The sequence below is a fragment of the Colobus angolensis genome, unplaced genomic scaffold (assembly GCF_000951035.1).
Source record: "Colobus angolensis palliatus isolate OR3802 unplaced genomic scaffold, Cang.pa_1.0 Scaffold302, whole genome shotgun sequence".
In the NCBI taxonomy this organism is placed as follows: domain Eukaryota; kingdom Metazoa; phylum Chordata; class Mammalia; order Primates; family Cercopithecidae; genus Colobus; species Colobus angolensis.
The window spans coordinates 4,313,533-4,331,213 of NW_012116289.1; the positions used below are offsets into that span (position 1 = coordinate 4,313,533).

The 17,681-nt window shown below is 37.8% G+C and overlaps 1 protein-coding gene across 1 annotated transcript in view; it reads left to right on the forward strand.

The window, feature by feature from the left end:
• The window catches only part of TBX20 (T-box 20), a 44,358-nt gene extending 29,393 nt beyond the window's left edge, over positions 1-14,965 (forward strand). Inside the window, exons 7-8 of the mRNA XM_011950172.1 lie at positions 12,819-12,931; positions 14,625-14,965. Of these exons, the coding sequence (XP_011805562.1) occupies positions 12,819-12,931; positions 14,625-14,965 (454 nt within the window). The remainder of the gene's footprint in view (positions 1-12,818; positions 12,932-14,624) is intronic.
• The last annotated feature ends 2,716 nt before the right edge of the window (positions 14,966-17,681 follow it).

Genomic DNA, 17,681 nt, shown 5'->3' on the forward strand with positions numbered 1-17,681 from the left:
TTTCTGGGACACCATTGAAAGATAATAATAGTTGGCATTTTTGTCTTGTTCTTGATTCATTATGTATGGTTTTTGGTGGCTGTTGGTTTCAGAAGAATATTCTTTATTATACCAAAGCAATAACTTTCATACCTAGGTTAATAACTTTTATCTTAACATTAATTGAATTTATACTAAATGATCTTTTAACATCTATTGAGATTATTTCCTTTTTTAAAAATTTTAAATGACATTGTAATATATTCATATTGTCTATGTTGAACCATCCTTATATTCCTGCCTGGATTTTTATCTGTTTTCTTAAGTTACTGGATTTAAACTACTTATATTTCATTTAAGACCTTTTGTATCAGTCTCGAAACAATTACTTGATTTTGTACCTTCTCTTGTCAGTTTTTGGTATTGGTTTCTGCTAGTTTGTTTAAATTAATTGAAATATTTTCCTTCCTTTTATTGTCAGAATCAGTTTGAATAGCAAAAAAATGATCATTTACCTGAAGATTTTATAAATCTTGTCCATAAATTCACCTGGGTGCAGTATTCTTTTGGGAAATACTATTTTAACAACTTTCTTAGTCTGTTCCATTGTTTATTGGTCAAATATGTGTTAATATCTGTCCCACGTAATTGTTTTTGTCTCAAGTTCTACTTTAATCTTATATGGCTACCCTTTTTAAATTTTTGCTTTCTTTTGTTTACCCTTTAATTTTTAAAAATCTATAGGACTACAGCAATATTCTCTCTCTCATCAATATCCTGTCATTTTCATTAAGAAGAAAACAACCCTTTCTTGACCCCATTTGTCTTTTGAATTACTGACTTTCCCAGTTCTCCACTCCTTAAAGTTCCTCAGAAAAAGTTTTGTATGTTCTCTTTTCCCATTTTTTTCCTCCCTTTCTGTCTTCTACTCTGCCTCTGAGACATTCATCCCCACTACCCTCTAGTCCATCTTTGTCAAAGTCACCAGTGATCTCCTCATTGCTAAACCCAGTGGTCAGTTCTCAGACCTCATCTTCCTTGGCCTGTCAGCAGCCCTTGGCACAGTTGTTCATTCTCCCCTCTTTCCTTTCTGGCCTTCCTAGACCACTCAGTCTTCTGTTTTTTATTCCACTTCATTTACCATGCTTTCTGTACGTCCCTCATTCGCTCCTCCTCATCTTATTCGTCTGTAAACACCATGTGTTCCAGACCTTAGTCCTTGTACTTCTCAGTCTACATCTGGTCTCTGGGTGCTGTGTCTTGGTTTTATGCCTTTAAGTACCATTATATGCTGATGACTATTGAACTTACATTTCTGGTTCTGGTCTCTCCAGATTCAAATATCTGACTGGCTATTGCTTTTACTTTTCCCTGTCCCCCTAAGAGCACCTCAGATTTCACATACCTATACCTGGCTGCCTAACCACACTCCTTCACACCACCTCTTCCCTTACTGTTCTCATCATAGCTGCTCATAACCTCATCCTTCCCAGTGTTCTGGCCAAAAAACTTGGAGTCATCTTTGACTCTTCTTTTTCTCATATTTTACACATCCAAACAATTAACTCATCTTGTCAACTAATCCTTCTAGTCCAGAGGAGTCCAACTACTTACTGTCTTCACTGCTACCACTCTGATCTAGGCCACTGTCCTTTCTTTCCTAGATTATTACATTAATATTCTAACTGATCTCTCTGCCTCCACTCTTAGTGGCCTTCATTCAATATTGGCCTTATTTTTATTCAATATAGCAATCAGAATAATCTTCCCAAAGAAAGGAAATTTGATCACATCGCTCATACTCAGAGCCCTCCAATTCCTCACCTTCTAATTTAGAGTACAATCTAAAGTCCAGACAAGGCCTCAAAGGTTCTGTAGAATCTACCCCACCTGTCCCAGTTACCTCTCTGAACTCTACTCTCCCCTGCTTGCTGGCTTCACCACACAGACCTGCTTACATTTCTTGAACATGGCGAGGCCTGTCCCAGCCCAAGGGTCTTTAACCTTCCTACTGGATTGTGCTACCTATCTGAATGGTCAAAGCCTTTGTATTTTGTTTCCTAACCGTATCCCCAGATCCCAGAATAGTGTCTGGCACACAGTGAGCACCCAAATATTTGTTGAGTGAGTGAATGATGTGTCTTTATAAAAACAGCATACAGAGTAGCTGTATTTTTAAAGTCTTATCTAAGGGTCTTTATTTTTCAATAGAAAAACTTAACCCAGCTTCAAGCATCATGATAACTGATGTGTTTGGTGGTGTTTCTTTGAACCATTTCTGCTTTCTGTTTAATATAGCTATGGCTTTAGTGTTTATTTTTTTTCTGTCTTTTGTTATATTTATCGAGTTTTTTCCCCTTTATTATTAACAATAATGGCCAACACTCACATGTGCCATGTGTCAGACAATGGGATATATATATATATATATATAATTTCAAAAAAAATTATCTAACAAAGAAACTATTATTCTTATTTTGTAGATGAGATCATGAAAACTTCAAGATGCTAATAATTTATCCAAATTCACATGATTTGTGATAGTTGAACCTTAAACCCAGTTTAGTTCATCTGAAACCAAAATCTTTTCTCTAATGTTCACTATATTTCTTTTTAATAATTATTGCCCTTAAATTCTAATAGGACATCATTGTAAAATTGATATTTCTCAATTTTTTGTTTTTTTTTTTGCCAAGAATTAAAGTATATGTTTTGTTATCCTATAAAATAGTATACTACTCCTCCCTCAGCCAGTAATTTTTGTTTAAATAATCTGGGACTTAAAATCAGATTTTTAGCCCTTGGTCTTTCTTATCATCTTTCTTAAATTATTTTCTTAATGAACATCAGGATTGTGATAGATTAGCCACAATTATTTTAAATTTACTTGCAGGCATACTCATTGTTTACTGCTCATTTCTTCTGTACTCTCTTCAGTTATTGGAATTGTGTTCTGACTTTATTGTCAGTTGTTGGTAAACATTGAGTAATTGGTTGAGGAATGATATAAGTGGGTCATCTTCTTTATGAGTTCTTGCATAACTGAGAGGCTCCATTGCCATTATGTATGAACCTGACTAGAGTCACAGTCCTTTTGCCTAGAACTCTTTCAACCTTCCTTTTAAGTATCGTTATCTAGTTTTGAAGTATTGTGGAATAAAAGATACCAAACCCATTGTCTTTTTTTGTTGGAAACTTACTTTTTTCTTCTCTGTCTGGATAAAATGTTTCTAGAACGTTTTCTCAATTTTTGAAATTCAGAAATTGTGTCAGTGTCTGTTCAGTTGTAGGTTTTTTTTTTATTAGTATTTAAATATAATTGAGCCTTTTCAATTGAAAATTCAAGTCTTAATTGAGCTCAGGAGAATTTTCTTCTTTTCTTTTTCTTTTGATATTTCTCTATTTGTTTTTTGCCAGGACTGAAAGTGTGTATTTTGTTGTCCTATACAATAGGAAATAGAGATTTTTTTTGTACTTCTCCTCCCTCAACAAATAATTTTTGCTTAAATAATCTTGGACTTTGAATTTTATTCATTGATCTTTCTTATCATCCTTTAGAAATTATCTTAATTTTTTTTTTTTTTTTGAGGCGGAGTCTCGCTCTGTCGCCCGGACTGGAGTGCAGTGGCCGGATCTCAGCTCACTGCAAGCTCCGCCTCCCGGGTTTACGCCATTCTCCTGCCTCAGCCTCCGGAGTAGCTGGGACTACAGGCGCCCGCCACCTCGCCCGGCTAGTTTTTGTATTTTTAGTAGAGACGGGGTTTCACCGTGTTAGCCAGGATGGTCTCGATCTCCTGACCTCGTGATCCGCCCGTCTCGGCCTCCCAAAGTGCTGGGATTACAGGCTTGAGCCACCGCGCCCGGACAGAAATTATCTTAATGTTAATGTAAACGTATGTTGCATCTCCTTAATCTATTCCCCATTTATCTTCTCTCTTTAGATGTTTACTCGGAATTTTGGGAGAACTTCTTATATCTTCTAATTTGCTGATTCTGTTTTCTGCAGCATCTAATATTCTGTCTTCTGTCTTTACTGAGTTCCTTTAAAATGTGAGAATTACTGTTGTGTTATTTCTAAGTGTAATTTTATATGCTCAGATTGTTTCCTTTACAAATGGCTAATAGTCCCTATTTTATTAATAGAGGGTCTTCTTAAATCTTACTAAAATTTTAAAAGCACAAATTAGAGATTTTAAAATGTGTCCTTCTGTTTCTTGCAATAAGTCTGCTTCAGAAGAAGTCATTTGTTCTGCTCTGTTAATGACTTTTCTTCTTTTGAACTGTTGAATATTTTGTAATGTCCAATTATTTTTCTCTAGCTCATCTGTAGAATAGAATGTCTGTTTAATATTAGGAGCTGAAATTGATTCTGAGTAAAAGCCTGAGGCTGTTTGTTAGATCTTCCAGATATAGACTGAAGAAGGGGCAATACATTTATTGTCATTTTACCAATGTGGAAATTCTGTTTAAGTTAGAGAGTTGTTACAGATAGATAAGGAAGTCGTTTCTGAAAAAGGAGTGTTGACTTGCCATTGATGTGGCTACCCTCTCTGCCTCAGCAGCTAGAAACCAGCTGGGGCAGTGCTGGTTCCCTCACCCAGCACAGCAGCCTCATGTCCCCCTCCAGAGCTGGCCATGGTGATGGTCCACACTGTTCAGTGTGCCAAATACACCATGTGCTGGCTGGGAGGGCTGCCGTGGGATTCCTTCCTCCTAGACTCCAGCTGTGTGGGAACCTGTTCACCAAAGAACTGCTCAAAGATCTGCTTTCATCTTTAACCCCATTCACTCCAAGTTGGGGTTTTGATGAAGTTCCAACAGAAGCCTTGTTTGTTTCCACCCCAGGTATCTTTCTTCCTTACATGCTGATGGATGGCATGCTGACTGGTGCTGCCCTTACTCCTTACCTGTGTGTGGCTGAATATTGTAATATATACTTGGCACCCTCCCTCATTTCTTGAGTTTCTCTTGTTTTCTTGTTCATATTAGTAGGTCAGGGAATTAAATATAAAGGCTTGTATCACCCTATTGGTCCAAAATTCATACTAAAAGTCTCTATAAAAGTGATTTTAAAACACTTGCACTGAATAAAACTTTCAAACACATGAAGTTTGGACATAAGCCCAGTGGGATATGGCCCTTTTTGTTCAGAGCTCAAGTGTGTTCTATTAGTTTAGGTGAGGAAGGAGACTTTAGGAAAGGAAGTTGCAAATCTAATATTCTGGGAATTTGTGGGAAGTTTTATCTACGTCAGCATAATGAAGAAGTAAATATTTTGGCATAGTTGCTAAAGAAGTTCATGGTTTGTGAATAATTCCTGGGTCTTTCCTAATAATTTAGGGTGCTGGAAAGAAAGTGGTGTTTGGTTCTAACATAGCTTTGGGTTGGGTTGTAGAATTTTCAAAGCATGTTTCCTTAGGAGCAGTGCAGGGTCAGTGGGGCACACATCTAATCAGGTAAACAGCCTAGAGCAGGGGTTGGCAAACTGCAGCCTGGCACCTGCTGGGTACAGCCCAAAGCTAAGAATGGGTTTTACCTCTTTAAATGGTTGGAAAAGTTTTTTAAAGTAATATTTCCTGACATGTGAAAATAATATGAAAGTAAATTTTATTGCTTATCAATACAGTTTTATTGGAACATGGTCTGTTTTTGTTTTGTTTTGTTTAAGTATTATATGTGGCTGTTTTTGTGTTACGATGACAGTGTTGTATATATTTGACAGAGACCATATGACCTATAAAACTTAACATATTTACTATCTGACCCTTTACAGAAAAACATTTGCTGCCCCCTGCTCCCACTGACCCACAGTGTTCCCCTTGAGACCCACATTCTGTAAGAGGAGTCACAGAGCAGACTAGGCTTCTGAGATCGAGGAGGACAGTTGCATCACCTCTGCTTGGAGGGATAGGATCCAAGAATACGGTGGTGCTTAGATGTATCCTAGTTCATCTGGGCTGTTATAACAAAAGACCATAAACAGGGTAACTTATAAGCAACGTTTATTTCTTACAACTCTGGAGGCTGGAAAGTGTAAGAGCAAGGCACTGGCAGGTTTAGTGTCTGGTGAGGACGTGCACTCTGCTTCATAGATGGTGCCTTCTTGGTGGAAAGGGCAAGTAAGCTTCCTCAGGCTCTTTCATAAGGGCGCTAGTCTCATTCATGAGGGCTCCACCCTCTCATCCTAGTCACCTCCCAAAGGCCTGACCTCTCAATATTGTCACGTTGGTGATTAGGTTTCAACACGTGAATCTTCAGTGTTCAGACTGAACACTGTCTGTTCTAGTCTGAAATGTTCAGACTATAATAGATGTCAGAACAAAGAGACAGAACTCGAGTGAATTTTATTTCTGGAATATAGAGCAACATATTATAATATTACAATCCTGTAAAAATGGAAATAACTTTATATTTAATTATTAGTATGTGCTTTATTCTTTCTCACATATAAAATAAATAGTAAAAACATATTTTAAAATTATATACTAAAGCATACCCTGGTATTTTGATTTTAAACTTCCAGAATACAATTAATTAGTTTTCTAGGAAGTATTTATTTTGAAGTTAGAATGAAATTTAGGAGTTAATTTAGTTTATCCTTGTCATTATAACAGTGCACCAGTTAGGGCTGCAGGAGCTCAAGTGATTTGCCCAGTGCCACCCAAATAGTAGAAGACATGGGTCTAGAACTGTAGGTTTTTTGCAATTAGTACTGGGATTTTTCAAAACAGCTGTTTTAAAGTGTTTACTTTTGTTTATATATTTACAGATTTATAAATCATTAAAACCATAGTAAATCTTCAAGATCATCCAATCCATCCCACCACATCTTTATTTTATAGAAGTTGCTTACTGTAGGGAAGATACCAAAGCCCAGATACAGATAAAGAATCTGAATGCACAGCTTCTTGGGAAAGAAATAATTTTCTTTAAATCTTTAGCAAAGATAGACTTAGTATAAAAGTCTGCATGCATATAATGGAAGCAGATTTGTTTGGTAGCCAGATTAAAGTCTGCTTTTGGGCTGGGTGCAGTGGCTCACGCCTGTAGTCCCAGCACTTTGGGAGGCCTAGGTGGGTGGATCACCTGAGTTCGGGAGTTTGAGACCAGCCTGAACAACATGGAAAAACCCTGTCTCTACTAAAAATACAAAATTAACCGGGCATGGTGGTGCATGCCTGTAATCCCAGCTACTCGGGAGGCTGAGGCAGCAGAATCACTTGAACCGGGGAGGTGGCGGTTGCGGTGAGCCGAGATCGTGCCATTGCACTCCAGTCTGGGCAACAAGAGCAAAACTCCATCTCAAAAAAAGTCTGCTTTTAAATAAAATATGTTAATTTAATAAAATCAAAATCCATTGGCAATAACAGCAAGAAAGAAGGAATGGCGTTAAACAGAACTAATTTATTTTCAAATTATAGAAGGGGTCACCACAAAATTTTTTAGTTAGCAAGATGTGTTTCTGCACTTAAAATGCTACTCATTTATCCACAGCTTTTTAGGGGAAGCATTTATTTTATGAAATGGTATGAACTGGAAGTGCCAGACCAATGAGTTTGATAGCGTTATTCACAATTAACTTATGGTTGTAAATTATCCCTTTTTTCTTGCTATGTCTCTCTCTCTGTGTATGAAGAATATTTTTGCCTGCCTCACAGTTCACTGGTGTTTTTTCTAAGCTGAGTAATCTGTACTTTGTCAGACTTTTTATTTGGTTGTCACAGCCATACAACTTAGAAAACTAAGCGTAATAGTTTTCGGGATTTCTCAGTGCTACAGTTTACTTAAGTTTCTAATGATAATACAGAACCCGAAATGTATATTCCTGCAAAGAAAAATCAATAAGCGGCCGGGCGCGGTGGCTCAAGCCTGTAATCCCAGCACTTTGGGAGGCCGAGATGGGCGGATCACGAGGTCAGGAGTTCGAGACCATCCTGGCTAACACGGTGAAACCCCGTCTCTACTAAAAAATACAAAAAAAACCAGCCAGGCGAGGTGGTGGGCACCTGTAGTCCCAGCTACTCGGGAGGCTGAGGCAGGAGAATGGCGTAAACCCGGGAGGCGGAGCTTGCAGTGAGCTGAGATCCGGCCACTGCACTCCAGCCTGGGCAACAGAGCGAGACTCTGTCTCAAAAAAAAAAGAAAAATCAATAAGATTAAGTCAAATAATTAGAAATAAACTAAAACCTAAAAGCTTTCTCAAAGATTAAGTTAGAGTCATTTTGTTTTTCCAAAATGGATTGTATATTTCAGTTCTCAAATTAAAATTAATGATTTATAATACCTCCTAAATTGTATTATCTAAAGTTTTCATTTATTAAGTATTTTGTGGAAGTTACAAATATTGATACATTGTCTTCCAGTAATTTATAATATATCTGCATCAATCTTTAGAAAAATGTTGTGACAAGGAGTTATTTACAAAGTCTCAGTAAGATGTGATATAAAAATGAACAAATTAATGACCAAAAACAACTTTATATATTTTGTTTTTTACAAATTATATCTGATTTTAATGGATTTGACATTTTCTCCTTGAACACAGTTTTGCCAGGTCTGTATTTAGGAGAGAAATGTAAATTGAAATAACACTTAATATTAATTTCGTCTCCGGCATATATAAGGAAGGAAGGTTTAAACAAAGCATGGCAAGTTATAGAGACTGGTAGTCTCAAGTTCATCTAAAATGATTATGATCATGTAAGCAGCTTCTGGAACATGTGATCTTGATGCTCAATAATAACAGTAAAGATAGTTTAATTCTGTTATCTATAAACATTTATTGGCACTTATGTGTCAGGTACCAATTAAGCTCTCTGTGTATTAATTCACTTAATCTTAGTAACTCTAAGAACTTGATCATATTGATATCCTTATTTTACAGATGAGAAAAGGGAGGCATGAAAAAGTGAAGTAATTTGCTCGTGAGCACACAGCTGGCAAGTAGCTGGGCAGGGTTCAAGACATGCAGACTTGCTCCAGCAAACATGCCCCTGACCACTTCACTAGGGCAGTGGTTCTCAGCAGCATCAGCAGCACCTGGAACATATTGAGAAGCACCTTCTCAGGCCACACCCCAGACCTACTGAGACAGAAACTCTAGGATGGGGCTTGACAATCTGTCCTTTGATGAACCCCCCAGGTGCTTCTAGTTCTTAGACTAAAGTCTGAGAACACCAGCCTAGATTAAGAAAGTATTATTATTATTTTCAATCAAGGGCCAGCAGCGTAGTAGTGAAGACAGACCTGAAAACATATAATTGCCATCAATCTAGTAATTGCAGTAAAAGAGGACTGTGTTAGGAACAGTGGTTTTGCAAAGGAGAATGTGAGGGGAAGGGAAAGTTTTGCTTTTTGAGCATTCAGAAATTTGCACTTTAGTTTCAAAGATAGAGGAAGGGCAACCAGTTTCAGTACTGATAAGAGTGCTGGTTTTGCTTGTCTAGAGTTTGAATAAACAGTCCAAATGACTTCAAATGGTTCTGAATGTTTTGGCAGAGCACGATAATCATTGTAGTGATCCTGTTTTGCCAATTTTCTGGCCGTGATTGCGTCTCTGACATGTGTACTGTTTCTGAAATTGATGGTTACAAAGTAGTCAGAGGAGGTGTTTTAAAGATCAAATAAAGTAATGATGCACTTTTTTTTTTTTTTGCCTAGAAAAAATCTTTAGCATTAGATGTTAGAAAGACTGACTTTCAATAACAGTACCCATTTTATCTACCTATTAAATCCAAAGGTAAGTCTACTAAAACTACAGTCTGTTCCACTGGGATGTGACAAAACTAGCATTACAAGATACTGTCATAGCTTGTGATACCGAAATCACTTGACCTGTTTGGTGAGTCATCCTCACTTTTCAGGGTACAGCATTTTAGAAATTCTCACAGCGGGCTTCTAGGCTAAACAAATTCTTTGCACTTTTCGTTCTGCTGGAAACAGGGATTAGACATAAAGTAAACAACATGGCTTGACTTCTCTTTGTAACATCTTCGAAGAGATGGCCCTGATATGCACCACTGTTTTCAATCACTTAAAAGGCAATAATTCAATTATGCCGTCCTTTATATAAGAACTGCCATTGCTTTCAGTTCACTTGCAGGCCTGACACAAGTAAATCATTTCAATAAAATCCCTCTTTTCCCCTCCTAGAGAGTAGCATAAGTAATGATACCAGTGATCTAGCCAGGGCAAAATGAATATAATGTTCTTATAGAAAAGCAAAATGTTTCACAATGTTTCAGTGTATTACTTGGGAAATTATTTGTCTTGTGTGTGTTATGTGAAAGATATTTAAATGATCTTATTAAGTATGCTTTTTAGAGATGTAACTATTACACTCTTTTCTAAAAAATATTAAGCGCATGAATTTAGTAGTTATATGCAATTTGTGGGAAGAGGAATACACCCTAGAAAAATACCATCCAGAATTTGGGCCCATGGACAGCAAATCCTTTATAAATGTACAAAAATTACCTTCCAAGATGTTGCAACAAGTTCGTTTGCATGTGAAAACAACCACCACCTAATTCTCTCCTATGTTCATGTGAAATTTTGTTAATATGACTTATGGTTCACACTTAAAGGACATCAGCTTGAATGTATGTTATAGTTGTCATTTTACTAGGGGTTGCGCAGCTCACTTGACTTTCTTCTTAATGACTTCAGAAGACAGTCACTCTCTAATATTGTAGTAAATTAGGCCTTTGAGTAAATAATATCAGCTGTTTAGGCTGCTGGGCTTCAACATTATCAGGTGTTTGTATATAAAGATTAAAATATATGGCAGCTGGTAAATTAATTAGGGTCCATGTTATGCCAAATTATCCTCCCCATTAACTTTTGCTTTGAATATATTCACCAGTACCTCTCAGTGAATGATAAAATGTTTTCCCTTCAACAAGCCTAACTCATGGGATTCAATAAGTCTGTTCAAGGGATATTTAAAAATAGGTTACACTTTTAAACAAGTGATAATGGACTCACTAAAGCTTAACATTTTTCTTTGATGTCAGATATAGTTTTATAATAGAACTGCAAGTAGTATTCTAGTCAATTTCTCCACCGACTTTAGCATTCAGTCACTGAGAAAAATCCTCTTGTTTGGACCACATTATTCTGAATTAGGATTATACAGACAGGTAGAATAAATCAGAAAAAATATAATCTAAGAGGATAAAATATTTTTACCTGTTTTAGATATACTTTTAAAGGCACTTAATATTTACTGTCTTCTATGTGCCAGACACTATTTTAGGTAATTCAAATACATTTTCTCATTTAATCCTTATAGTAATAGTTCTTATTGTTATTCTGTTTTATTTTTATTTTCCATAGCACTATTATCAACATCTAATATACTGCATGTTTTTCTTATTCTCTCCCCCACTTTTCACCTCGACTCCCAGTATTCCCTTCACCCTCATCACTCATTAGACAGGGATTTTTTTTTTTTTTTTTTTTTTTGCTCTCTCTTCAATTCCTTGTTCATAGTAGTGACTCAATACTTTTTTTTCAATGAATGAGTGGCCCTGTGAGGCAGATGTTATGCTCCCCAATTTGCAGGTGAAGAGAGGTTAAGAAAGTAACAAAGCCAGAATGTGAAAATGGTTGTAAATGATCCACTTACTCACCTATTCATTCATGCATTTGATAAGTGAAATTAAAGCCCATGATATTTCCAAAATGTTGCACAGCTTACCATACATAAATTACATTGATTTAAAAATCAGCATAATTATATTTTTTAACCAACTCATAATGGGTTCCCAAAGTACCAATGTTAGACCAGCAGTTATTTTGTTTTTGTTCATTGATGGGTTATCACAGTCTCATTTTGTAATGTGAAATTAATTTTAAATAAATAATACATACATCAAAAATTGAAAAGTTATACAGGAGTATATGGTGAAAAGTATCCATCCACACATCTGTCTTCCATTTCTAAACTTGCCTGCTCATTGGAATCACCAGGGGGGAATGTTAACAATTACTGAAGCCTGTGTCCCACTCCCAAAGATTGTGATTTAATTGGTATGGAGTGTGGTGTCGGCTTTGGAATTTTTAGAAGTTCCCCTGGAAAGACATTGCTTTTAGTAAAGGTAAAGCTGCAAAGGCCGAATATACCCTGTTGCCTGAAACAACTAAGAAACATACAAAATATGCAAAACAATGCTTTTTATGATACTGGATATCAGGCAACAAAAGACAATAATCTCTGAGGGATGGGAAACAAATGAGGGCAGTGAGGGAGAATACAGGCAGAGTCCACCAGACTCCCTCAGTTGAGAGGTCGGAGCTGAGTTTGCAGAGACCAAGACAGTGAGAATTCATAGGACAGACAATAGGAGAGGTGAAAGCTGCATGGAAAAAGCACTCAAAGATCTACAGAGGATCCTAAAGAACTCCGAAGATTTATAGAGGATCCCTTTTGAGTGTTCAGCTGCGATTTGCTAAGGGAATCCATATGATGAAACTACCAGAGGCTGCAGGGAAGAGCACCTGAAAAGATTAGGGGGAAACAAACAGTACCTTGTGCTCACCCAGGGATAATGCCTGTTGTAATCAGTTGGACTGGAAAACCTTGTGATTTAGAAGGCGTTGATTGTCCATGTCCTAGTCAGTCATGTTTGCTTGCAGTCATACACCTGAGGTCATGTCTCTGAGGAGTCACTGTACAGTAGAATAAATGTACATGTTTTGAATTTCATCTTTCTGTGCAGTGGTTGCTTTTCGGCTGAGAAAATGGCTTTACTGATTAGTGAGTTACCTCTAAGACCTCTTTCTATCTCTGAGTCCTTTACATTTTAGTTAACCTGTGATGTGTCGCTCTAACCTAGGGAAAGTGTGGAGAGCCTGATTCAAAAGCATTCCTATGCGCGCTCACCCATCCGTACCTACGGAGGAGAAGAAGATGTCTTGGGGGATGAGAGTCAGACAACCCCAAATCGAGGTAAGGTAGCTTCCAAGGCCATGGAATTGCTGGGAGCCAGAGCACCTAAAGGAGAATGGGGGCAGGTCGTTGATGACACGGCCAGTCTTCAGAGTACATGATGCCTGGAAAGGATTTCAGGAGCCTCCCTGGGAAGGAAGAGCCCCTACACTGATTCTCACACATTTCATTATTTTGCCTTTGAATCATAGGCGATGATGCTGCCTGCAGGTTTCCTGTGTTTTTTTTTAGTGAAAGAAACTGAGCCTTTGAATCAGGGATCAGGAGTTACTTGTCCATGATTTAGTACATAAGAGCTGTTGAACTTTGGGGGCAGTCCCCAAGTCCTTCTGAACCTCAGTTTCATAATCTGAAAATCAGGGAATATATCTGTTCCATCTATGTCAGGAATAATTTGTTAGAATCAAAGACCAAAATAGAAAACACTTTTAAAAGAGGATTTTCCTAATGAAGGATATTACATAGAGGCAGTGGCTCCAATGTTGACAGCAGGAAGTGAACAAAGTTTCTCTGTTCCCAAGGCGTAGAGAGCAGCCCTCTGCATCTGGGAAGAGAGTCCAGAGAAAAGAGCTCAGAGATGCTCCATTCTGGGAACAGGGAAGTTCGTGTGGGGCGAGAGTCCCCTGTCATTGTTTTATGTACTTAATATGAAATTATATAACCTGTGAAAACATAGGACATTTCTTATTACCCAGTCCAAGTGAACCACTAGTATTACAGTTGACGTTTGAACAACACAGTGGTTGGGGAACCAACTCCTGTGTGGTCCAAAATGTGCATATAACTTTTGACTTCCTAAAACTTAACTACTAATAGCCTACCGTTGATCAGAAGCCTTACCTGTAACATTAACAGTCAATTCACACATATCCTGTGTGTTACATGTATTATATTCTGTATTCTAATAATAAATCAAGCTAGAGAAAAAGTTATTAAGAAAATCATAGAAAGGAAATATATTTACTATTCCTTAAGTGGAAGTGGATTACCATAAAGGTCTTCATCCTCATCTTCACACTGAGTTGGCAGAGGAGGAAGAAGAGGGGTTGGTCTTGCTGTCTCGGAGGCTGTAGAGGCTAAAGAGGTAGAGGAGGTGAAAGTGAGGCAAGAGGGGTCAGGCACACTCAGTGTAAATTGTATTTAAAAATATCTGCATGTAAGTGGACCCGTGCAGTTCTAACCCCTGTTGTTCAAGGGTCAACTGTGTACAGTCAGAAAATTCAGTGTCAACTCTATTGTACATTTCTGGATGCTGTGGTAAGAAAACTTACTTTCTTAGGTTCTCACAACAGTTTTGGAAACCAGACAGCTTGGAAGAGATTTAATACATTCAGTCTTCCTTATGACATTACAGAGGTCAGAACAGATATCAGGTATTTGCAGTTTCTTTTAAGAGAATCAGGTCATTAACTGCAGGCAGGGTATTAATGTTTTGGCCACTCTGTGGGAGTCTGCAGGCTATCCAATGAGTTGTCTTTTTCCATTTAGTAAATTCTCTATTCCATGCAGGTGTAAATATCATCTTCTTATCTAGAAAGGTAGATTTGCCTCATGACAGATCTCATGTGTGTTTGTCTTTCTAAATTACAGATGTATTAAATATTCTTAAACACAAATTGATCTTTACAGATAATTTAATTCTTGATCTGTACATTGACAGTGTTTCCAGTCTAATGAGTGTTTTTCCTTACAGGGTCAGCCTTTACAACATCTGATAATTTGTCTCTCAGCTCCTGGGTATCATCTTCTTCCAGTTTTCCTGGGTTTCAGCACCCACAGTCCCTGACTGCTCTTGGCACCAGCACAGCATCCATAGCAACACCCATTCCTCACCCCATCCAGGGTTCTCTGCCACCATATAGCCGACTGGGAATGCCTCTGACCCCATCGGCCATTGCCAGCTCCATGCAAGGGAGTGGCCCCACATTCCCTTCATTCCACATGCCGCGATACCATCACTATTTTCAGCAGGGGCCCTATGCTGCCATTCAAGGACTACGCCATTCCTCTGCTGTGATGACGCCATTTGTATGACTCTTCTAAAAATGGAGACCCAGAATGCGCAAATGGGTATGGAAATATAGGACAGGGCTGGGCGGGCGGGATGTGGGGTATTGGAGCAGGGGCTTTCCAGGAGACACAGGACCTATCAAAGAGGAGAGCTGGACTCACAATAAAACCTACCACTGAGGGAATGTACCACGGACCAGGATTCATCTGTAGTTGAGGGACAGCTCTTGGGTTCAGGAGAGAATCCATGTAAAGTTCTCAGCCAGCCTGAAAGTTTAATAATACAAGGCTGATGAATCTTAAAGTGCATTATTCCTCATGGTTAAAATGCTGTGTTGATGTGGTAATGTATAAAATCATTGTGTATAGGGTTTCTTTCTGCTTTTCACAGGATAAAAGAATCTTCAAAGAGGCCATACTATGTAGCATACTGACCATAATGACTAACTGAAGTCAATTTATCCCTGTAGAAAATGGGAGCCAGTAGAGAAATACTTGTAGTGCTGTAGCATAAGCATGTTTAGTTTTCTTTTGTGTTAGTCTGCTGGGGAAGGAGCTGAGATAATGCTAATGCATCCTGTTTTGTGGATGAATACATGGTAATGACCTCACAAAGTTCTATTTGTAATACTGAAGGGCCAGTAATCAACAAGCTGGGTTTTCACAGTCTTCTTTCTTAGTTTTCTTTATTGCAAATACTTGCCAGAGTTAGGGTTGGGGCTAGGGTTATGGAGGAAAAATCTTCCATGTACAGTTTTGAAGCAAGAGCCTCTCTATATTACATGGTAAAACTGAAGTTTGATTTTTCTGGGCTGCGTTCTAAACACACTACTGACTAATTCACTGAGGAACACTCCAAAGCCTAGGCATGATGTTATGTGAGGCTTGCTTTCACTTACAGCTGCAACAGAAGGATGGTGATTCTATTCCAAAAGGATTTCTCTGCCATTGGTGCCAGAGGTCCCTTCATTTTCCTTTAGTTTTGGGAGACTTTGTGGATGTTAAAATGCATCTGGACAAATTCTCATTTTCAGTAAATCTGCCTTGTTGTTGCTGCCACTGATTGACAAGGATTTGAGAATGACCATTCTAAATGCCAGGATAGCCATGATTTAACCTGTGCTCCTGAGTGGAAATGTGTCCATACATCTAATTTGGCCTTTTTCCTTACTGTGTTACATTTAGTGACTCCTTTACCATTTTGCTAGGTCTGTAATCTTAAATTGCTTGATAACATAATGGCTTCATAACTGAAATGTTGGCAGTTCTTCTAAGTCAACTAAAGCATTCTTCCACTTTATTTTCAACTTTTGCTATCTTCTTAAGCCTTCCTTTAATGTTTATAATAGGAACAAATTATATTTTAGTTATATATGACCTATATATTGTTTTTGAACAGCATATATAGTTATATATATAAGCATTTACAGTCAGGGTAACACATTTGGCATTTTGCAACAATTTATTTCCCTAATAACATAGATTTAATGAAATGAATAGTTTTTCAACTTCAGATTTAATGCACTTCAACTACAGGATGTAACCTGTCGTCTTAGCAAATTTCTCCAAAACTCTAATTTTTTGTATGTAATATTCATTCTACTCTTCTTGCTACAAAAGTATTGAATCTGTTAAAAGAGATGGGAAATATTTCTACTGACAGTAGAAGTGTATTTTGGGGGAAATGCAATATACTTATCACATCAGACTCCCGTGGGATTTTATTTGGTGGTTTTAATGTTAGTCTTTTCCATATCACATGCTTTTCTGGGCACTTCCAGCCTATGAAACAAGGCATCATGGCACAGCCTGTCTAGGTGATGCTGTTGTTGGATTTTGCACTTGCTATTCTCCACTATACTCCAAAGTTTACTTACAGAAAAGCATAGGCTGTGTTAACAAAGCATCTCACAATCCTACAGCAAACACTATGGGCTAATTTTTAACTTGTTGCATGTTATGCTGTAGTATCCACAGGTAGTTTGTTTTCAAACAAAGTACAGGTGTCATTTCTTTAAAAAAGCAGTTATGAGTAATGTTTAAACTATCCAAAGAGCTAGGATAGGGGTTTACTGTTTAATAGCTGGCCTGTTGCCAGTGCTCCTTTGAATATAGCGTACTGCGGCTTAAAGCAGGAATAACAAAAGATGCTGTTTTACATAATGCTACTCAATACCCTGATAACTTACTGGTCTACTAAGGTGAAATCTGTGTCTGAATTTTATTTTCAAACAGGATGAAAAGGTTGTTTTAGTACATACTGTTTTGACATTTCTGCCAATCTGTGTGTCTCAAAGAGATTTGTGTGTTTTTGTTAAATATAGTTTTACACTAGTATTTCCTGACTTCATAATTTTATTTTGTAATTAAGCAATATAAGACTATAAATAAGAGTGCTCAGAGAAAACAAAGACTAGTCAGACCTAAAATCTAAATTGGATGTATATTTTTAAGTATTATCCGAACCACAGAAAAGAAGCACAAGTGAAATAGAGCTTAACCTCATCAGAGTCACCTGAGTCATGGAAACCAAGGGGTAGAAATTTCCCCTCCCTGGGCCTTTCTGAGGTATCCTGGTGGTTCATTTTTTTTTTTTCTTTTTTTTTTGAGACGGAGTCTCGCCCTGTCGCCCAGGCTGGAGTGCAGTGGCCAGATCTCAGCTCACTGCAAGCTCCGCCCCCCAGGTTCACGCCATTCTCCTGCCTCAGCCTCCCGAGTAGCTGGGATTACAGGCGCCCGC